The following is a 22,957-nucleotide window of genomic DNA, read 5'->3' on the forward strand; positions in this document are numbered from 1 at the left end:
AAAGAAGTTTAAACAAACCAAATGCAGTGAGAGAACTGATTCATGATTCACATAAATAGCCATATCTTCTGCTTAGAATTTATATAATATCAGTTTGCTTTGCATATATTTCAAAAGGCTAATTACTGAGTTCGGTTATTCTTGGATAGCATTTTAGTACCTCAGATCTTAGTAGTACCAGAGGCTGTAAGTAGAATGCTTTGGGTTCAGTTTTAAATGGAGATCAGTCTGCTGTTCAGATAGAGAACAGAAGCATCCCTTATTCACATATAACTTGCTGACTTTAAACCTTTCATACCAGAGTGATTTCTCAAAAATCTCAGAAGAAAGCTAGTTTTACGTTGTCATTTCTTTTGACTACCAACATTAATTTTTCCGTCTTGACCCATCTTCAGTAAATGGCTCCTCAAAAGAAGGAAATGAACTTGAACTTCTAACAGTGAGGATTTAGATTTGATAGAAGGAAAACCTTTGAGAGTGATAATTTGTTAAAGACCAGGATAGGTTACCAAGAGAGAGAGAATTTGTTATAACCAGGTCAAAGCACTCTTTTTTCCTGGTCACCCCCTGGGGACATGGAAATAACTTTGTTATACAGAACTCCTTTTGCATGTGGTGATAGTTCATTGTAAAACTTTCTTTACATATGGTGTGCTTTAACTATGTTTGTTTCCTGCCCTCCGTTAACTTTCTGTATAAAATAAGCTTGAGTTCTGTAATACTTGGGTAGGAGGTGGGAGATATTTTAACTGCCTAATGGTGAATGCTTTCCTGTCTTTCATAGCTCAAAATTGATGCTCTCTTATAGGGAAAGCCTCATCAATATTGGCCACAGCCATATAGGTCTCTAAAAAATCATTTAAAGGAGCCCTTGACATCCGTATTTTTTGCATCACAAAATAAATTACTAAATGAGTTATTTCTAATAAAGAAAAAAAAACAATCTAGGGCAGACAGCCTCAAGTGTATGTATTTTTCTCCCTCTGCCTTCTTAGCTGACATTATGGGTCCATGTTGCCCTGGCTGAAGAAAATCAAAATCTAAAAAGGAATGAGTAATATTCAGTTCCCAGAGATTTTACATTTTGAAAGCAGTGCTAACTAGTAAATTTAATCAATTAGTTCTAGTTGGCATATTTACGTTATTATTTCTAAGGCTGCTTCCAGTGTTCCCTTGAAAGGCATGTAGTTATTCAAGACTAAGCGTTGCATTTCTGACAACCAATTCAGCACTTTGGAAAATCTTTTCAGGATTTATAAAATGTCCTCATGAAGAATATCTGTTGGATGGATTTTGGTGCCTTTTTAAATCTCATGGGGAGTTTTCTCATATTTTAAGCACATTAAAAAACGTATCAGAAGGATATCATGGGAAGGTAATAGAAATCATGATTCAATAGCTTTGTAATGTTATGGCCATGCAGGTGACCCAGTGGCTTTTTACAGTGACACAGCCTATGAGTTAGGTTACTTCTCTGTGATCTGAGGAGGAACAAACCTTGAAATGAGACCAGTTAAATTAAAAAATGTATTTTTAAAAGTAAAACTTATGCTTGGAATCCTTGCTGGTAGATTATTATATATTAAGATGTATCTTGGTTCTCTCTTAGTGGATTATTTTGTAATGCGGCTCCTTCACCTACATGGCCAACTACTTGGAGACACCCAAAACAGCCTGACTCAGAAGGGGGTGGGTCAGACATTGTAGAGTGTGTCTTTGCTCAAAGCTGATCAACTACTCACCATAGCTAGATACAAAACATTTCTTGTGTGGTATTATGCACTTTACTTGTCCCTTTATTAGGATAACTATTTGAGGATGGGAGATAAATATGTAAATGTAGGAGCAAACAAGGAACATATCTTAAAACCCCACCAACTTTTGTATGTCAGACAACTGAATCAGCATGTAATTTCTTAAACTCAAAAGAAGAATCCTTCCTGAAAAGCATGTTAATGACAAAGACTGATTAACTCCATAAGAAGGAAAACAATATACTTTCAAGTGTAGTTAATATGAATTTAGAGTAACTGTTAGGAATAATGACTGAAGGCCAGTTGATAGTTGGGTAAATTATGTGCTAAAACAGAACCTCACAAAATACTTGAATTCATAATATTAGGGATTCCATTTATGGCCATATCAGTGTATTTCCACTTGATTTTAGGAATTTCAGAATTGGCTGTAAAAATTTGCTTCAGGTAGAACTTGAAGATAAACATCAGGGGTAGGTTTTTTTGGTGAATGTTTCTGGGAAAAGTAAGTTTGTGAAATGATGCAGAAAATCCATTAAGACAGATGGGGACTGACATTTTCTTCAGAGGGAGAGAAAGGAATATAGAAAACTTTCTGTGACGGTCTCCTTCTCCCCATTTATTTGTTACAAAATTGGTGAGTACTCATATTTGTTACTTTACTTGGTACAAATAACTTCTTTGTAATGAAAATGTATTTTTAAGAGGCTTCATTCTCAGTGATTTTTCATAAAAATTTGGCTAGTTTCAAATATTTTGAAAACCTAAGGGCAAGATTATAGTTGTAATTCTGGTATACTTGAACACAATTAGAAGTTCTGGTTTAACAGCAGGAGAAAAATGTAGGATTTTATGATGTTTGTGTGTCCATCTCTTATCTCTCTCCCAGTTTCTACCTGGGTACGTGGCCCAGTTAAAATCAGTGGCTCCAAAACCAAGACCAGGTCTCCTTTCTCGGTGCTTTTTTCCCCTCACATATTTACTTTATTCTGTTTATAACCAATGAATCAGAAGTGTCAGTTGACATTCCTTCCTTTTTAATATATTCTTTCCTACGTGATCTTTTTATTCTCACAACTGCCACAGTAGGCCATATCAGACTATAAACACATACACAGATTATTTCCATAGCTGCTAATTGGCCTTCCATTTCTGTTACCTTCCCCTCCCACAGTCCTTTACATTTTGATTGGTGTTTCTTTATTCTTATGGAGCTCTGGGTGCACAGTGGTTAAGAACTTGGCTGCTGACCAAAATGTCGGCAGTTCAAATACACCAGCCCCTCCTTGGAAACCCGATGGGGCAGTCCTAACACTCTCCTATAGGGTAAGCTATAAGTTGGAATCGACTTGACAGCAATGGGTTTGGGTTTTTTGTGTTTTTTTTTTAATTCTTACTCCTCTGTGTAAAGAAATCTAAAGTGTCCCCTTTCCTCCCCCTCCCAATACGACACTTACCCATTCACTTGAAATTTAAGTGGGACGGAAATACTTAACCTTGTCCTAGATTACTTTTCCAACCTATCAGAAACCCCCATTCTACTTCACAGTTTACTCTTTGCTCAGGGTCCACCTCAGGTCTGCCCCCCGCCTCCCAGACCTCTCCTGACATTCTGTATAGACTATGGCTTTGATAATAATGAGTCAGTTTTAATAAGACTGACAATAGCAAAAAGTACATAAGATTTCATAACACTGTTACAAATCCAGACAAGGTGAAGAGTTACGGACTTCCTAAACTGTAGTTACTTTAGATCCTTCCTCTCCTTTCCCCCTAATAATAGATTGGTTTTTTGTTTTTTGTTTTTTGTTTTTAATGGTCTGGTGTATTCAGATCAACACAAACATTATGGGATAATAGCTGTTAAAATGACTGCCATTTAGTGAACACTCAGTGGGTTTTTTTTTTTTTCAGTGGGTTTTAGGACTGTGTTAATTGTCTTTTAAATTTTGCTCAACAGTATCTAACAACCTTGTAAGGAAGGTATTAATATCTAATTTCAAGAGAAAGAATCTGAGGCTCAGGGAGATTAAGTCATTTGACTAAGGTCACATAACACTAATTTGGAAGCCATTCTCTCTGACTCTCATTACTGTGCTGGGCTACTAGGTTTTTAATCAGTTGCATACATTCTGCTATTTTTAATTCCCAAACAGTTAGGAATGAGGCATTTTTTTGGTCAGACTGAGAAGCCAGGCCTGTTTCTGTCACTGTTCTACCTGCTTGGTAGTGAAACAGGACAAGTTCAGTTTCCATGGTTTCATTTGGTTTATACCCAGTTTATAAAAGCTCCAGAGTTATCCAAGTCCATGCTGAAGCCACAAGTTGTAATTTTTCTTCAGTTATGGAAGGCCTTACAACTGTGACTCTTTAATTTCATCAGGGAGAGGATTATAGGGCTTTATGATTTAATGAAGAGGTTTCGAGTTAAATGTTAACTGATTCTGAATCTCTTATTAAGTTAGAGACTTTTCTAAGGACAAGGAAAATGATTATCTTCAAGTTACTTTCTATATGAAAAATTTAGTATAATAGTACAGTGATTTTTAAGAATGAGGCAATTGTTTAAAATTAAATTATTTGGTTTTAAAACAAGCAAGAAAGATATTGAGTCAGATCTGAAAGAAAACACTGCTCTTCTTGGTTTAACTTACACACGCAGATGATTTCTTTAGTGTAAATTTGAAATAAACTTGAAGCCTTTGAAATGGCTTCTGTTCTATTATTTAAAAATAAATACAGTGGGCTGATTGCTAAATGAGAACATTCTGGGGATTTATTGATCTCTTGAGTAACATGACATTACTGCACATGAATAGTAGGGACTGAGCTGCAGATGGACTTGATCTTTTGGCCATGTTGGGTTTAATGAGCCTTTTAGATATCTCAGCTGTAGTGAATAAAGTTGAATTCCTCTCGCCTGTGGCTTTTTGCTGCTTTTTGAAAAGTTATATTTATTTATTTATTTTTAAACTGTAGCTACAGTTAGAAAAGGTTTCCTGGGATTAGGAAGTGCAATTATTTAAGCAGCAAACAAAGAGTTGTTTTAGAAATTTTACTATCATTAGGAGAAAGTTTAAAAAGACTGGAATCCCATTGTCTTGTAAGAAGTAAGAAATATTTATTGATTCCCAAATGGAGCTGAAAAAAATCTTTCCTCTTTTAGAAAGTTGTGAATGACCCAGCAAGAGCTCTAGTAAGCTTTACTGAACCAAGCTGCTAATAGTTATTTAATGTTATTCTTCAGTGTGAAAGAATCTCCGTAGATTTTCCTTTTAATCTCTTTGAATTGCAGGCTCATAAACCTCTCTGATGAGTCCTGCCAGTGTTTTCTTAGATCCCACCGTTGAGACAATGGAGCCACAGAATTCTTTCACCTCTTGTTGTCAGACAAATCCAATAGAACACAGGGTCAGAAGGGCCAATACTTCTAAAGATTGAAAGATTCTTTTTTCAAGTAACCTCATAAATTATTTGATTTTATCATAATATTCCTCAGGAATCTTTCTTCAACTCTAACATACTGCTTTCTATATGTAAGTAAATTTGGAAATTTCTCTTATCTCCATATTTGGTTAAGCTTGTGATCATCACAGCACAGGGTGTGAACATACCTTTCTATGTTTCCAGATACCTTAGAAAATCTGAACCCATTCACTTCAAAAGAATCGGGAATCATGTAGTGTCATTAGACGTAAGAGCACACCAAATGCTATGCAATGCTTTTCTTTCCAAATGGCTGTTTTTGGTTGGTTTTGGTTTTTGGTAGTTATTACCATTCTGAAGTTAAGATTCTAGATTTAAAATACTAGATGTCTTCCTTTAATTTATTAACCGCTTTCTAAGTTTTTGTTTCCTCAACATATTTAGTAGTGTCATTTTCTAACCAGAGAACTCCATAGCTTTTGCATCTTCAGATACCTATAAAATGTTCATTGTAATGACCAAAAATATTTATAATATGTAATACTAAAGAAAACTAACTTATCTGTTTTGCAGATTCCATGCCTATTTCTAGACAATTATCAAAGCTAATTACAGGGTTGTTGTGATTACTTTAGGGAATAGAGAAGAATTGAGTTTTCTAATTATAACCACAATAGTGGACAAGCAGAGATCATTGTTTAAAAAGAAAGAAGGGAAGAAAAAAAACCACATTGATTTGTTTGTGTTCCTTCCTTGTAATAGTAATGGTAGGGGGGTGCTGTTGCCCCATTCCCTGGACACCTGCCTCTCAACAAAGGATCTTGGTCACCCCCTCCCCCCACCTCCCACATTTAGATTCACCTTTTACTTGTATGTACTCCCTCTGCTCATTATACAGTTCTCCAGGGATCCAATTTTCCCCTAAGTTAATCACTTCAGCCTTTTTCAGAAGTTGTTAGATTACAGTCCTTTCAGAAAATACACATTTTCTCATGAGACTCATTCTTTCCCCTAACTTTTCTTTCCTTATCTCTATTTAAAATGTGTCCACTGAGTCTCAGGCACTGTCTTTTTATAGCTTTGCATTGAAGTATAACATACAGAGAGAGAAGTTCTTAAATCCTAAGTATACACACCCATTTAACTGGCATCCTAGAAGGCCCCTTGTGACTCCTTCCAGCCACTCCCCTCCCCCCGCTTATAACATCATAGTGTAGCTTTGCCTGTTACATTTCATATACTGGGAATCATATAGTATGTTCTCTCTTGAGTCAGGTACTGACTTTTAAAAACAGGCTCCCCACAGAAATTTGGACTGTGTGCACATGGTATTGAATAATCAGGTCAATATATAGATTTTAGACACAGCCACGGAACATGGACATATTTTAATATACTCCTTTTACCATGAAATATGGTCTAAGCTGATCTTTGAACCAAAAAATAGGTTAAAGGTCCTATGGATAGAAATAAAGCAGAGGAAAAAATAATGAAAATGTAAAAGCCACTTTTCTGAGTGGATGGAATAGTAGAAGGGACTACAAGATGTTATAGTAACTAGGTGAGAATAACAATTGCTTTCCAGGAGAGGAGCAGAACAATAGAAACGTGACTTGCTTGGCAGTTATATTTGCCAATTATTTCTGATTATTTAAAAATGGCAAAATAGAACATATATGAATGGGTTTTGTTTTTTTTTGTACAATTATAGGTGTCCAGGATTTGGAGCCCTGGTGGTGCAGTGGCTAAGAGCTTGGCTGCTGACCAAAATGTCTGCAGTTCGAATCTACTGGCCACTACTTGGAAACCCTATGAGGGATTTCTACAGGGTCATTATGAGTCATAATTGACTCGATGATAACACCTTTGGTTGTTTTTTAGTATAGGTTAGATGAAGGCGGCTTATTTGTCTTGTCATTATCTCTGTCTTTTCTGATTTACTTTAATTGATTTAAAAATTGCTTAAGATACCTGGACTATAGAAAACTTGGTTGTTAGTTGATTTCACCTATTTTTGCCCCAAATAGGAGCTGTTCAGTGCCAGTTATTACCTCCCTTCCTCAAATCTAAAACAGCGTTTCACTTCCTCATTCAAATACACTACCCTGGCCCTTCTGACATAAAAAGATAGATGAATAAGAAAATTAAAACATGGTAAGATTTTTTTTCTCCATCCTTGAGACTTGTAGGTAGAATGCTTTCTTTAAATTGGGATTAATTGAATGAGGAATAACTGAATAAAATATAGCAAACATACTTTATTTGGAATGTGGAAATGTTTTTGTTTTCCTCAGAAATTAGCATCCTGATACATTCTGCATAAGCTCTTCAGCGAGCCTACAGAAATGGAAGAACCACCCTTGACCTCTGTGCAAGGTCTATATATCTTTGGATTTTAGGGAGAGTCTAATAGACTGTTGGTACCCAGTAAAAATGAAGTGATATTAATATTTGACATACCTTAATAAAAAGCCATGGTGAGTTCAAAATATTGTATAATCTTTTCATCTATTATAAAATTGTGTAACTCACCAATAAATTTTGAACAGGCAGTTATTAAATATAATTAAATTGCAGGCATTCACGCAAGGGAACAAAGGGAAGCAGTCTCAGCAAGTGAACAAGAGACTAGTGAGACAGCTAAAGAAAATGTCATTAAGGTGGGGGGTGGGTTTTAGCAGTTTCTTTTTTAAGCATTGACTTATTGAAGAACCATACAAGCATACAGGAAGTATAATATGCCATCTGTAGCTCTTTTTTTTTTTTTTTATCCCAAAGTGCATGCTTAGGCTACCTGGACCATACTCTTTGAATTCAGGTTGAATTCCAGGCTTCCTTGGACCTTTCATCTGTAGGGAAAACTTTGGCCCAGAAAATAGCAGTGAACATCAATATAATACAGTTAATGAGATTATTGAAATATTAAAGTAATTCTCCTTGTGAGTTATCATTCTTTTCTAAGCAATTAAAAATCAGATGACTAATATCCTCTTATATTTAGGTAGAGCTTTCTGGGTAGTGCTTTCTACTTCAAAGCACTTTTAGCCTAATCTCATTCGAAGAGCACTCTCCTGAGGTATAGATGAGGAAGAGAGAACCCTCGCTTTAAGAGATGAAAACACGGATACACCTAAGTTTAGAAAACTAAGAAAATATTACAGCTAAGGTCCAAATACTCCATCCGCACTGCTGCCTTATTGACAGATACAGTTTATCTGACAAAAAATGTATCTTTCGCCCACAAAAAAAAAAAAATAATAGCTGGTCACAATCGTCAGATTGACTTCATGGCTTTACATGTTGCATATTTATAGGAAAATGGGATAGATTTTGACCGTTAAAGTTTATGACAAGTGGTGTGTTACGGATTTTTCAGTCAGCTGAAGTCAGTAGTCATAAAACTTGTCAAAAGTAGTGAGCTAATTTTTAATGGTAGGTATATTAGAATTGGGTATATATAATTGGTGTATATAGGGTCGGTATGAGTAGGAATTGACTTGACGGCAGTGGTTTTGGTTTGTTTTGGATATTAGAATTGTAGGAACCAGGCTGGAGCTGCCTTCTCAGCATTCTTTATGGTTATAAAGTATGAAAAGTAAGTGTTTAATTTTATATTTTACAGAAGATGAGCTAAGAAATATTGGACCAGTAGATGCACGAGTATATCTTGAAGAAATGTCCTGGAATAAAGGTTGGAACTTTTTTTTTGTTTTTTTGCTTGACTACAGTGAAGAAAAATATTAGGAATTTTCAGTAAGAAAATTAGATGTTAGGTAATTTTTTTTTTAACTACTTTGGTTTTTGCATCACTATCTGTGTAATATGATAAATAAAGTCAAAGATGATAATTTTTCTTATGTTGACAATTGAAATGAATTCCTGTTAGAATTTTTGTTCATTTTTCTTTATATGGAATCATAAACTGCCAGGGCATATGCTTCTACTTTGATGCTAGATTTTACCCTCACTTTTTGATTATTTTTTAGAAGGAAAAGAATAATCTGTCACTCCACTTGACCTATCAAGAAGTCATATCTTTTTTTTCTCTTTTTTATTACTAGAACTTTAAAATTTAAATCCAGTTTTATTTCCCAGTTCTTATGATTAATTCTGTAAATTACAGTGGTTATCTAATATCATTAAGTTAGGAAAATGAACTTTTCTAAATGGAAACTATGAGTCCACACTTCCATGTTTCTCTGAAGAAAATCTTGCTATTTCCTAGATTTTATATATTTTTGGAGCCCTGGTGGCACCTTGGTTAAAGTGCTCAGCTGCTAACCAAAAGGTCAGTGGTTTGAACCTACCAGCCGCTCCACAGAAGAAAGATCTGACAGTCTGCTTCCATGAAGATTACAGCCTTGGAAACCCTATGGGGCTATTCTACTCTGTCCCGTAGGGTTGCTCGAGTCAGAATTGACTTGACGGCAGCAGGTTTGGTTTAACCCTATAGCTTTGTTATTCACCCAGGCTATGAATACCCTAGGCATTTATAAAAAATTTAATAGTGAGTATGGATTTATGGATAGGTAGAGCACATTCTTCCTGAAACCACAAGTTTATTTGGAATATATTTTAATTGGAAATTCTCAACTTTCAGTGTTCTTGGGGAGTTGGGTCACAAGCCATATTGACTTAGAAGGGGAATCATGTTTTTGCCTATGTTGCCAGTCCCAACACCACACCCTTTTCCCCCAATGAAATCCTATAGTGGAAATTCTTATTTGCAGTGAGTAATTGGAAAATTTGATGGTTTTGTATAATTGAGGTTCCCAGTGGTGGTGAGAGTTTTATCACAGTAAGGAAGGAGAGCTACTGCTGTGAAAATAGAATACACCAATGACACAGGCTGTCGCTGCTAGTCTGGGGAGGGGACAGTCGAAAGCATATGATTTAGCATTGAGACTAGGGAGACCTGCCCAACTAGTTTTTTGAAAATATAGTTGTGTGTTGTTATCTTATCAGTCAGTGTATGTATGTGTCTGTGTTTATTCTCTTATTAGACAAATCAGTTCTTGCTACAGTTGATCGGGCTCATATATTTTGTTTCTAGAAAGCAGAGATTCCTGGTAACACGGTAATGGTAAAAACTGTGGTTTTTACCTTTTAAAAATATAATTTTAAAAAATATAATTTAAGATTTTATTTTAAATTAAGAATATGGATTGATGGTGGTTCAAGTATCTGTTCAGTCAACAAATATATGAGCTCTCTGATACAAGTGAAACTGCCAAGTTATTGAAGGAAATATACAGCATGAAATCATGAAGAGTTGTGCCTGGTACTCCCAACGGCAAACTCAATAGTGAAGAAGATAAAGAATTCAAACTATAGCTAAGTTAATCAGTAATAAGTAGCTATAGCATTATAGGATGTTAGAGGAGTGTTATAAGATGTCCTTAGATGCTTATTTGGAGCCCTCGTGGTGCAATGGTTAAGAGCTACGGCTGCCAACCAAAAGGTCGGCATTTCAAATTCACCGGCCGCTCCTTGGAAACCCTCTGAGGCAGTTCTGCTCTGTCCTACAGGGTCGCTGTGAGTCAGAACCGACTCAACAGCAACAAGTTTTGTTTTTTTTTTGGTTTATCCATATAAGAGAAAATACTGAGCAACAATTGCATGAAGCCATTATTTTTGCAGGAATATTTAAAACTAATCTCCTATAAGTTTTCAAGTAAAAATGTTTCAATTGAAAAGGGCAGGCTTGGCAGATGAAGTAAAATAAAGTGTGATCAATTGAGCAAGTAGAAAATTGTTCTGAGATTCTTTCAGGGTCAATTTCAGAACAGCCTTGGAAGGGGAAGATCCAGAACAGAACAGTTGATAAAACCCTACAGGATAGATATAACCACACTGTCGTCTGCTTGATCAAAGGACATTTCATCAACTGAAACGATGCATTTGCTTAAAAGGCATATGTGAAGAACTGTTGAGACTGTTGAGAACTTATGAGACGTTTCCCTTAGAGTTAGGAAGTTCAGTTTGTTGGTTTTCATTCAGTATATTTAAAATGATTTCTGTTATGATATCAATTTGTAAAGGCATGACAATAGAATAAGAAGGAATTTTCAACAAGATAGGAGTTTTTAGTGAGTAGCCCATGGAGCCCCTGCATCACTTACTGAACACATGTCACTTCAAATTGTTTCTCAGTGTTCACTGAGGTGGTTAAAAAAAAAAAAACAGACGGGGAGATTTAGTTTTAAGAAAATCATTGGATAGAATATATACTTTTTTGAAAAGTTAATAAAACATTTCACTTTGAAATCATGCTCTACTACATATATATATGTTGGGTCAGACAGGGAAGATGGTCAGCAGTTTTTAACTCAAGATTAAATTACTTTTCTCTATGGAGAAAAAAGGCATTGTGATGAAGATTATACAGGATTAGGTCAATGAATTCATATTTTCCTTACTGATAAAAGAGGCACATAAAGTTGACTTAGTAGCTAATTTTTCTAAGGCTGAACTTGATTAGAGCAATGACAAGGCAGTTGAATTTTTTTTTTTAAAACTGCATATGATGGAATTTAAATGTTAGAAAATGAAGTTTAAAAACTGAATAAACAGATTTGACTGTAGGAAATCATGAGTCCTCTGAAATTTATCTCTAATAAAAAGTTAAGACAGTAGTAAAAATAGATTGTAATGTTTTTCTTTGACAGTCATTTCTCACAGATAGTAAAATGGATATCCAGTGGATCCAGAGATCCTTTCATTCACAGGGCACAAGCATTTCAGCTTCAAAGGAAGATGATAAACTTAATAAAATTTCTTCCAATAGTAGACGAAACATTGCACCATATTGCCTTCTTTGGGCAGTCTCTCTTCAATGATTCTGTCTTGTTGGCTCATAAATTATTATATACAACACATACACATAGAAAAACAAATAACCCCTGGTATCATGTGTATATATTTGAGTCAGGATCCTTAAAGTAATAGAATACTAGAACAGAAAGTATCCATATGCTAAATTTGTTAAGCAACTGAGTTAGCATAGATACATTGCAGGCAAAAGCCTCAAGCTCCGGGACTCAAGCTCCGGGACTGTGAGAATGGGTATGGCTTTGTTTTCCTCCGGGACTGTGAGAATGGGTATGGCTTTGTTTTCCTCCGGGACTGTGAGAATGGGTATGGCTTTGTTTTCCTCAGCCCTTCATAGCTGTGTTTCAGACAAATTGAAAAGAATGTAAAATGTACATGAATTTTAAGAAAACAGAAGACTTCAAGTAAATAGCATGGGTCCTTTCTGAGCACTCCCTCTCCTCCCAGGATTTTTGTACTCTTAATTCATAGCTTCAGTACATTTCTTCTACAGATAAAGACTGTGGACAATTTTTAGAAATACACTGCCTCTATGCAAGACATTTTTCTAGCTTTCATTTAAATACATTTTCTCTTTACTGAATGCATTAGCTTTCTAGGACTACCATAACAAATTGCCACAAAGTAGCAGCTTAAAACAACAGAAATTCATTCTCTCATAGTTCTGGAGGCCAGAAGTCCAAATCCAGGCTGTCAGCAGGGTCATGCCCTCTCTAAAGGCTCTAGGGAATCTTTCCTTATCTCTCTTGGCTTCTGGTAGCCCTAGGTGTTCCTTAGGTTGTGGCAGCATAACTGCAATCTCTGCCTCCATTGTCACCTAGCGTTCTTCACTATGTGTCTCTCCTCCTTTTATAAGGACAGGAGTCATGCTGGATTAGAGCCCGCTCTACTCCACTATGACCTCACGTTAGCCAATTACATCTGCAAGTACCGCGGTTTCGCTTTCTGCAGTGTGTTGTGTGCTGTCTGCTATGCGCAGAAAGTTAAATGAAAATGTTACATGAGTACATGGCATCATGAAAGCTCACGCCGTCCTGCTCCATCATTCACGTAGCTTTTATTACAATATACTGTTATAAATGTTCTATTTTATTGTTTTTAATCTCTTGCTGTGCCTAACTTATAAATTAAACTTTATCATAGGTATTTATGTGTAGGGTGAATCATAGTATATATAGGATTTGGTACTATTTGTGGTTCCAGGCAACTATGGGAGGTCTTGGAATGTATCCTTCATGGAAAAGGGGGGGCTACTATATTTCCAAATAAGGGCATATTCAGAAGTACTGGGGAGTAGGACTTAGACATATCTTTTTCAAATGAACACAAAACACTGAGCTTCTTTGTCTTAGATTTTCTATGGAATAATTTTTTTTTTTAAAGTATTAACAAAGTCGTTACTTGTAATCATTTAAATCATATATATATATATTTTTTTGCAGATGATCACTCTTTTTCTCTGAGCTGCCGATGTGGTGGAAAATATAGTATTTCCAAGGATGAAGTGGAAGAAGTTAACCTGATTTCTTGTGATACATGTTCACTGATTGTAGAACTCCTTCATTATAGCTGAAGTTATTCACTACTTGGAATCCTTTAACCATGTATTCAGACATGTTGAGGAGAGTCCATTTGAACTAACATATGAAGCTCAAATAAGTACATTTCTCTTCATTGTCATCTCTGTTATTTGTTGAGAAAATATAAGATTGTTAAGCAGAGGCCACCTCAGATTAATAGAAAATTAATTTAGTTATATTTATTTATAATTTATACTCACCGATTGTCCCCCAAAATATGAATTAGAAATTAAATTTAGTCAATTCCTGTTTAAGAACTTTTATTATTGGTTTGTTTTCTCCTTGGTACAAAATAAGAGTTTTCTTTTTCCTCCTGTTTAAATGGGTAACAGTGTCATACTCGTTTACCGAAAAAGCAGATGATGTTTCTAGCTGCTTATAGGTCTATCCTACGTCTATCTTAAATTCTAGGGTTGTTGGAATTAAATTAGAATCTTTGTAAATAACATACGAACCTAATATGGATATTCATAAGGTTATTTCAAAGTTAATAAAGAAGACAGAGTGCCAACAATAGAAAAAAGTATGCCTTTAGAGGCAGAAGTTTCAACTCCATTCCTGGCCCTATATTTTCAAATCATATGGCTATACTGAAAAGAAGGATTCCTGGTGGCACAACAGTTAAGCACTTGGCTGCTAACTGAAAGGTTGGTGGTTCAAACCCACCCAATGGCTCTGCAGGAGAAAGACCTGGCAATCTGCTCCCATAAAGATTACAGACTTCAAGAGCCTGTGGAGTTACTATGAGTTGAAATTGATTCGATGGCACCTAACAACAACGGTAACATACTGAAGCATGGAATAAGCTCTTGAACACTGCCATGTTCAATTTCAGAATGTAATTTTTAAAAAAATAATAAAAAATTTGAAATGGGTACACTAGTTGCCTTTTCATTGCAGATTATTTAGATTATTAATGCCTGTATTTATGAATAGTGAAACCACTGGACTGCTTGTGTAATGAAATGGGCTTTTTATGTATTTTTTATTACAGCGGACTGTAGATGTCATAACTCTTTAATGTTTATTTTTCTTCATATATAATGTTCTGTGTACAATATAAGTCAGCATTTAAAGAACCTTAAGGAATCCTTTAAGTGATCACTGAAAGTTTTTAATTTAACTTCATATGAGTCGGCCAAGCATATGACGTAGAAGGTTTTTATGTGAAACTCTTGGTATTGTCAGATTGGACTTCTAAACAAGAGTGGTTAACTACTTTCACTCTCAAATGTGATTGAAGTATAAGGCATGGTCAAGAAGAGTAGATTAATTATACCAGTAACACCAAACGTTGTACAAGTGAGGTAGTCTTCCAGGTTTTTCCCCTAAAAATATTTTTATATCTGTCAAAAATTTAGATAACTTATTTTGGTTTATATTTTGATCTATATATGCATATATTTTGCAAGCTGTATTTAAAGTAGCTTGCAGAATATGTGTTGCTTATTCCTTATACCAAAACTGAATAGCAGATAGTTTATTGGTAAATACATGGTTTCAACAACAATAATAAATTCACTCAAACAGGAGACAGTAAGTCAAAAGAATAAATGCTTGCTAATCATCAGAAAATCTGTGGCCATTGGGGCTGTCACGCAGAAATCCAAAATCACTAAGAGGCCAAATCTGTAAAATAAAAATGAGGTTGAAGACAATTAATGAAAATGATATTACCATCATATTCCTTTTTTTCCATATATCCCATTTCTCTATGCCAGATAATTAAATGCTTTCTCTTTACCCTTCAGTCAATAACATTTTTTTCTGCATCACGGTAAGACTTTAGAAAATAAGCTTGTAGGTATGTATATGTTTAAACTCTGAAGTTTGGAATATTCAAACAATATGCAAAAAATTATGTGTGTATTGTGGGAATATATATGTGAGTATATAAGTGTGTGTGTATCCTTTTACTACACCAAATAAGAGTTAACTTTAAACCTTCAACTTAAAATGTTTAGGATTTGGGTACTTGAATATGACATCTGTTTAAATGTAAAGAATCCTGTAAATTATCCAACAGCCTCAAATATTCATGTGTGTTTTTCCCTTACTGCTGTGACAAAAAGGAGAAGCTAGTAAAAACAACCTTTTCTAAGAATCGGGCATCTACTAGAACCACAACTAAGTCCTGTACTCACTTTATTGAGGTATCCCAGTATGAGGTTGACTGTAGACTGCCTCCTCCACAAATGAAAACACCCACTCCTCACTTACCGACGGTCTCATTATCTGACATTTTGCATTTATAACACTAGTAAAAAAATCTGTCCATCTATTTTGTGCGTTAACATACATCTAGCAGTAACGAACTGCGAGGTGAGAGTAATGCTGGCTGTGATGCTTATGTGTCAACTTGGCTGGGCCATGATTCTTAGCAGTTTGGCAGTTATGTAATGATGTAATTTGCCAGTTATGTAATAATGTAGTCATCATTCATTTTGTGATCTGCTGTGTGAGCCCATCAGTTGAAAAGGGTATTTCCTTGGGGGTGTGGCTTACTTCCAATATAAATCATGTTTCAGCAAGGCTTACTCTTGCTCTTGATCCTGCATCCTACACATCATCATCTAACCTCCAGTTCTTGGGACATGAGCAAATAGCCTGCCACCTGACCTGCAGATTTGGGATTTGACAGCCCCTTTTTTTCCACAGCCCCAAGAGCCAGCAGCCTGCCATCTGACCTGCTAATTTTCACATAATGACCTGGTCTTTGAAACCTAATCATGTCGATAAGTGAGGAGTGGGTATATTAACATATGTACTCAGGCTATATACTGTTGTATAAGTTGTACAAGAGAGAAGTAGGTTTTTGAAGATGGCAGGTGTTCAGTAAGCTATAACTAGTTTGAAATTTATTATTCAAACAAAAATTGTTCTGGGGATTCTAAATTACCTATGGGGAGGGGGAGAGTAATTTTTATATACAGTTACCAGCATGTTCATAAAATGTAATCATTCCAACAGTTAAGTCCAGTGACAGCCCTTAGATTTCAAATTTCATGTTGAAAGAAATTTTTTTTTTCCACTTAGAGAAGAAAGCCTACATCTTAAACAGAAAACACTACCTTAAAGAAGATACGTCCTCGTATTAATCCATATGGAATAGGTCCATAGTACCTGGAATCTGTAGAATTCTGTAGATTATCACCTTCTAACCAAACATGACCCATTGGCACCTAGAATTAGAGAGGAAAAGCAGCCCCTTTAAAAAAGAAAAAACCTAATTTGGGCACTGTAAATAAAAAACACATGTCTTTTGGAGATGAGGAAAATATCCTAAAGTTCTTTTATAAAATACATTAAAATCCTACTATTTACATTTTTACTTTTATTTCTTGCACACAAAATTTTAGTAAATATCGGAGGTTTCAACTTTTTAAAAGTCTTATCTTTTTTTGTCACATGCTTCCCAAGCAATTTGTTACACAAACCCCAAACAGAGGTTATAAGAGATCAAAATAGAGTGTCAGGGTCGTTAATTTAATAGACTTCAAAAGAGGTCATTAGGATGCTGACTGAAAATGTGCCCTCCTGTCTCAATAACAGCATAAGCAGGGCAGCCCAGCCACTCACTCTGCAACATCCTGGGGCCGATACCAAGGCCAAACTTACTAGAATGCTCATGATGAACTAAATGGTAATTGATTGTGACATCAATTACAAATAATCTCATCATTTTATGGGAGTGGGTTTGTCAGAATTCTAATTAAGATCCCTGTTTTGCCTTTGTACGGGCCATATCTTCAATGCATTATACTTCAATAATGACCATCAAGAACTAGGAAGACTTATTAAAAAATCATCAGTTTTAAAATTAATGATGGTGACCTTTTACTGAATAAAAAGACCCTATCTCCTATATGTCCTATGTATTAATGGTTATAAGTTTAAAATTTTTATTCCATCACAATGATAAACATACTTAGAACACAACACATTAAAAACAAAATGCCTCTGCAGTACATTTACCCATTAATATCTGTTGACTATAATCAAAAAATTATTCTTTAGCAACAATTTTTAAAATTGCTTTTTAAAGTTCTATACAGTTTTGTTACCTAAGAAAGTTGGATTACGGACCAGATTGAAATAATTTATTGGCATGGGAATTATTTTCACAATTCTTTTGACTGGCTTCTCCTTGGGAGGGAACCTCATAATGAAGAAAAATATCCTTGTTGGGTTTAATAAATCATTACAATTTAAAAGAATATACCACAATTTTTTTTTAAAGTAAGTTCATACAAGCATGTGAAATTTGCATTTCACTTTATATCAGAGATTATATAGCTTTGGAATGTCTATATCATATAGACATATTTGCCAAAAACCTTCAAGCTAATTTGCATTTAGGTACATTTAAATGTTCAATCTATATATTTACAGAAAAAGGACTTAAATTTCCTAAAAGAATATCAGATACTACAAAATTACTCTTTTATCAGTGGATAGATTTTAGGACCAATAGAAATGCTAGCTATTACCTATATAATAATAAAAAATAATAATAGGTAGACTTATATGCAGTGAAACATAAGACTACTCAAGTAGAGAAATAAGTACATCTCAGGTTACAAAAGAGCAAAACTGAATTCTGAGAAGCCATATATAATGAACATTCTGAAGCACTGCCGTGGAAGGAGCTATAAAGTGAAGATCTTTAGTGTCTAAATTTCCATAGTTTCTCCTTTAAAATATGTTTTTACAAGTTTCAAAAATAGGTAATGTAATGAATATTTAAAATCACAAAGTTACAGACTTTATACAAGAGGAGAGAAAAAATTCTATGTACTAAGTCAACATTCTAACTTAGGAAGATCTCTTTCTACCCAGCCAAGTGATCGTAAACCAGGATCCAGTATAAATTCCATCTCCCCCAGAAGCCCACACCAAATTCTCTGGTAGTGTTTTTTTTTAGAGCACATACCATATGAAGTCTACCTTGCTTGGGACCCTCGATTATAACGTCAATTAATTACCTGCTTAACTTCTGTGTAAAAATCTTTGTGTGTATATGTGAAAAGTTTGTTTTTGTAGACTTGACTATTTTATGAGAGGATAAGCCCTTAGACAGTAATCATAATAATACTAATTCTTCACAGCATAGCTGTATTCAAATATTTGCTAATGATTAGTATAAGTAGAAATTAAAGCACAATGATAACTGCCACCAGCTAGATCATTTTTGTGGCAGTTATGACCTAAGTTTCTTCCAAATTAGCTAAATAAAATGATGAAGTATTAGGTATAATAAAATTAACAACTACAGAAGCCACTGAATGGTTATAAAGAATCTTCTAAGAGAAACCCAAAATATATCACCAGAACCCTTTAGAAGAGTAAGACGTAGGCTATTTATACCTAGCCCTTGATTGTAAGGGATGAAATAAAAGGGAGGAATGAATAGTTGAGAAAATCAGTATCTATACATGGTTTTCTAATTAATTAAAAAATTTTTTTTTCATCCTTAAAACAACCAGTGAAGTGCAATTATTGATATTTAGTAGAAAAATATATGACATGCTAATTCTTATCTGAAACTTGTACACATCCTACTGCATCCATTTAGACTAAAGGAATAATCTCTACATCTCACATATTTCAACACTTAATGTAAGGCACAGAAATCAAGGAAGTAATCTTGTTACTGATGCTACCTTTAACTTAAGCTTCTCTATAAGTAGGAAGACCACTTACACATCTTTTAAAAAATCAAAGCAGCCACGTTTGTTAACCTACCTTAATTACTCAATTCGCCAGTAAAAATCCATGATACTTTAAATCACTCCTAATTTTTAATTTTTTTTGGTATGAGGGGAAGGGTATATATTTCATTTTTAAATTCATTATACAGGAGTACATATATACAGTAACATATACTCATTCTAAGTTTTGACAAGAGTGTTGAAAAATGCATACACTCATGTAACCACCATCACCCATCAAGGTAACATTTCTATAATTTAAAAAAGTTTCCTCCTGCTCCTTTGCAGTCAATCCCTCATCTTCATCCCTGGCCTAGTGATCTGCTTTTTGTTACCAGAAACTAATCTGCCTGCCGTAGAATTTCATATAAATGGAATTGTACCTTACATACTATTTTGCGTCTGGCTTCTTTGACTCCGCATGTTTTTATAATTACGTCTGTATGTTGTTAGGTGCCTTCGAGTTGGTTCCAACTCATAGCAACCCTATGAACAACAGAATGAAACACTGCCAGGTCCTGCGCCATGGACTCCAGCCCATTCTTGCAGACACTGTGTCAATCTGGTATATTAAATATTCTTCACCAATTCCATAATTCAAAGCCATCGGTTTTTCTTCAGTCATCTTTATTCATTGTCCAGCTTTCCCATGCATATAAGGTAAATGAAAACACCATGGCTAAGGACCTTAGTCCTTGAAGTGATGTCCTTGCTTTCTAACACTTTAAAGAGGTCTTTTGCAGCAGATTTGCCCAATGCAACGCGTCATTTGATTTCTTGATTGCAGTTTCCACGGGTTGATTATGGACCCACGTAAAATGAAATTCTTTACAACTTCAGTATTTCCTCTGTTTACCATGTTGTTGCTTATTGGTACAGTTGTGAGAATTTTTGTTTTATGTTAACTGAAGGATGTAATCTTCGATCTTCAACAATAAGTGTTTCAATTCCTCTTCACTTTCAACAAGCAAGATTGTGTCATCTGCATATAGCAGGTTGTTAATGAGTCTTCCTCCTATCTGATGCTGCGCTCATCTTCACATAGTCCATTTTCTCAGATTATTTGCTCAGCATACAGATTGAATAAGCATGGTGAAAGGACACAACCCCGATGCACATCTTTCTTCACTTTAAATCACTCAGTATCCCCTTGTTCTGTTCAAACGACTGCCATTGGTCTATGTACAGGTTCCACATGAGCACAATTAAATGTCTGAAATTCCCATTTTGCAGTGTTATCCATAATTTGTTATGATCCACACAGTCAAATGCCTTTGCAAAGTCAATAAAACACAGGTAAACATCTTTCTGGTATTCTCTGCCTTCAGCCAAGATCCATCTGACATCATCAATGATATCCTTCATTCCATGTCGTCTTCTGAATCCGGCTTGAATTTCTGGCATTTCCCTGTTGATGTACTGCTGCAACTGCTTCTGAATGATCTTCAGCTAAATTTTACCTGTGTGTAATATTAATAATATTGTTCGATAATTTTCGCATTCTGTTGGATCACCTTTCTTTGGAATGGGCACAAATACAGATCTCTTCCAGTCAGTTGGCCAGGTAGCTGTCTTCCAAATTTCTCGGGCTTGACGAGTGAGTGCTTCCAGCATTGCATCCATTTGTTGGAACATCTTAATTGGTATTCTGTCAATTGCTGAAGCCTTGTTTTTCACCAATGCCTTTATGCAACTTGACTTCTTTCTTCACTATCATCAGTTCTTGATCATATGCTACCTCCTGAAATGACTGAACGTCAACCAATTCTTTTTGGTTCAGTGAGTGTATATTTCTTCCATTTTCTTTTGATGCTTCCTGCATCGTTTAATATTTTCCCCATAGAATCCTTAAATATTGCAACTCAAAGATTGAATTTTCTCTTCAGTTGTTTCAGCTTGAGAAATGCCAAGCACGTTCTTCCCTTTTGGTTTTCTGTCTCCCAGTCTCTGCACATTTCTGTCTTCTCTAGCCACCCTTTGAAATCTTTTGTTCAGCTCTTTTCTTTAATCATGTCTTCCTTTCACTTTAGCTACTCTACATTCAAAAGCAAGTTTCAAGTCTCTTCTGACATCAGTTTGGTCTTTTCTTTCTTTCCTGTCTTTTTAACGACCTCTTGCTTTCTTCATGTATGATATCCTTGATGTCATTCTACAAAATTTGTCTCGTCTTTGGTCATTAGTGTTTAATGAGTCAAATCTATTCTTGAGATGGTCTCAATTCAGGTGGAATATACTTAAGGTCATATTTTGGCTTTCATGGACTTGTTCTAATTTTCTTCAACTTGAACTTGCATATAAGCAATTGATGGTTTTTCCCACAGTCGACCCCTGGCCTTGTTCTGAGTCATGGTATTGATCTTTTCCATCGTCTCTTCCCAAAGATTTAGTCAATTTAGTTCTCGTGTATTCCATTTGGCGAGGTCCGCATGTATAGTCACCATTTATGTTGGTGACAAAAGGTTTCTGCAATAAAGAAGTCGTTTGTCTTGCAAAATTCTATCATGTGATCTCTGGTGTCGTTTCTATTACCAATTACATATTTTCCAACTACTGTGCCTTCTTGGTTTCCAGGTTTTGCATTCCAATCATCAATAATTATCAATGCATTTTGATTGTATGTTTGATCAATTTCAGACTGCAGAAGTTGGTAAAAATCTTCAATTTCCCCATCTTTTTTTTTTTGGCCTTAGTGGTTGATGCATATATTTGAATAATAGTCATATTAATTGGTCTTCCTTGTAGGCATATGGATATTATCCTATCACTGACAGTGTTGTACTTCAGAATAGATCTTGAAATTCTTTTTGACGATGAATGCAACACCATTCCTTTTCAATATGTCATTCCCAACAAAGTATACCATATGATTGTCTGCTTCAAAATGGCCAATACCAGTCCATTTCAGCTCACTAATACCTAGGATATCGATGTTTATGCATGCGATTTCCTTTTTGACATCTTCCAATTTTCCTAGATTCATACTTTGCACATTCCACATTCCTATATTAATGGATGTCTGCAGCTGTTTCTTCTCATTTTGAGTTGTGCCACATCAGCAAATGAAGGTTATAAATATACATAAAATATGTATATAAAATCATTCATTCCTCTTTATTGCTAAGTAGTAGTCCATTCTAAATCACAATGTTTATCCATGAACTTGTTGATGGGCATGTGGGTTGTTTCCAGTTAGGGGCTATTAAGAATAATGCCCCATGAACATTTGTATATAAGTCTTTTCAGTAAATACCTGTAGCTGTCATCATTAGCTGCCATCAAGTCAACTCCAAGTGATCGTAACCTATTTTTAAGAATATGATACATTTTGAGATAACATCTGTGTGTTTTGTTAAGTTTATCCATAAATAACTCATCTATTTTGATTTTTGTATATTGACCCTATAATCTGTGATGACCTTAACAAATTCACTTTGATTTTTCTTGTGGTAATGGGTCACATTTTCCTACTTCTTCATGTCTGCTAATTTGTGATTGAATGCTGGACTTTTATTTGTTGAGTGTCTGCATTTTGTTTCTGTAAAGACTGTTGAATTTTGAGGGCCTTTGTTTTTTTTTTCCGCATGCAGTTAAGTTAGCTATGGGTTAGCTTATTCCTTTCAAGCCTTGTTTTTAAGCTTTTTTACGTTGAGTCTAT

The 22,957-nt window shown here is 35.1% G+C and overlaps 2 protein-coding genes across 12 annotated transcripts in view; one reads left to right on the plus strand and one right to left on the minus strand.

Annotated features, from left to right (window-relative positions):
- Positions 1-14,468, plus strand: part of DNAJC24 (DnaJ heat shock protein family (Hsp40) member C24) — a 56,789-nt gene extending 42,321 nt beyond the window's left edge. The window contains exons 4-5 of the mRNA XM_049890832.1: positions 8,803-8,871; positions 13,454-14,468. Coding sequence (XP_049746789.1) covers positions 8,803-8,871; positions 13,454-13,584 — 200 coding nt within the window. The 3' untranslated portion in view covers positions 13,585-14,468. The remainder of the gene's footprint in view (positions 1-8,802; positions 8,872-13,453) is intronic.
- A 69-nt stretch (positions 14,469-14,537) lies between these two features.
- Positions 14,538-22,957, minus strand: part of IMMP1L (inner mitochondrial membrane peptidase subunit 1) — a 96,981-nt gene continuing 88,561 nt past the window's right edge. For 10 of the 11 annotated variants that reach the window (XM_049890826.1, XM_049890825.1, XM_049890829.1 and 7 more), the window contains 2 exons: positions 16,663-16,773; positions 14,538-15,220 (listed from right to left, as the gene is read on the minus strand). In XM_049890826.1, the coding sequence (XP_049746783.1) occupies positions 15,152-15,220; positions 16,663-16,773 (180 nt within the window). In that variant the 3' untranslated portion in view covers positions 14,538-15,151. The remainder of the gene's footprint in view (positions 15,221-16,662; positions 16,774-22,957) is intronic. The other variant, XM_049890831.1, reaches the window with a different exon arrangement.

The sequence above is a fragment of the Elephas maximus genome, chromosome 7 (assembly GCF_024166365.1).
Source record: "Elephas maximus indicus isolate mEleMax1 chromosome 7, mEleMax1 primary haplotype, whole genome shotgun sequence".
Lineage (NCBI taxonomy): Eukaryota > Metazoa > Chordata > Mammalia > Proboscidea > Elephantidae > Elephas > Elephas maximus.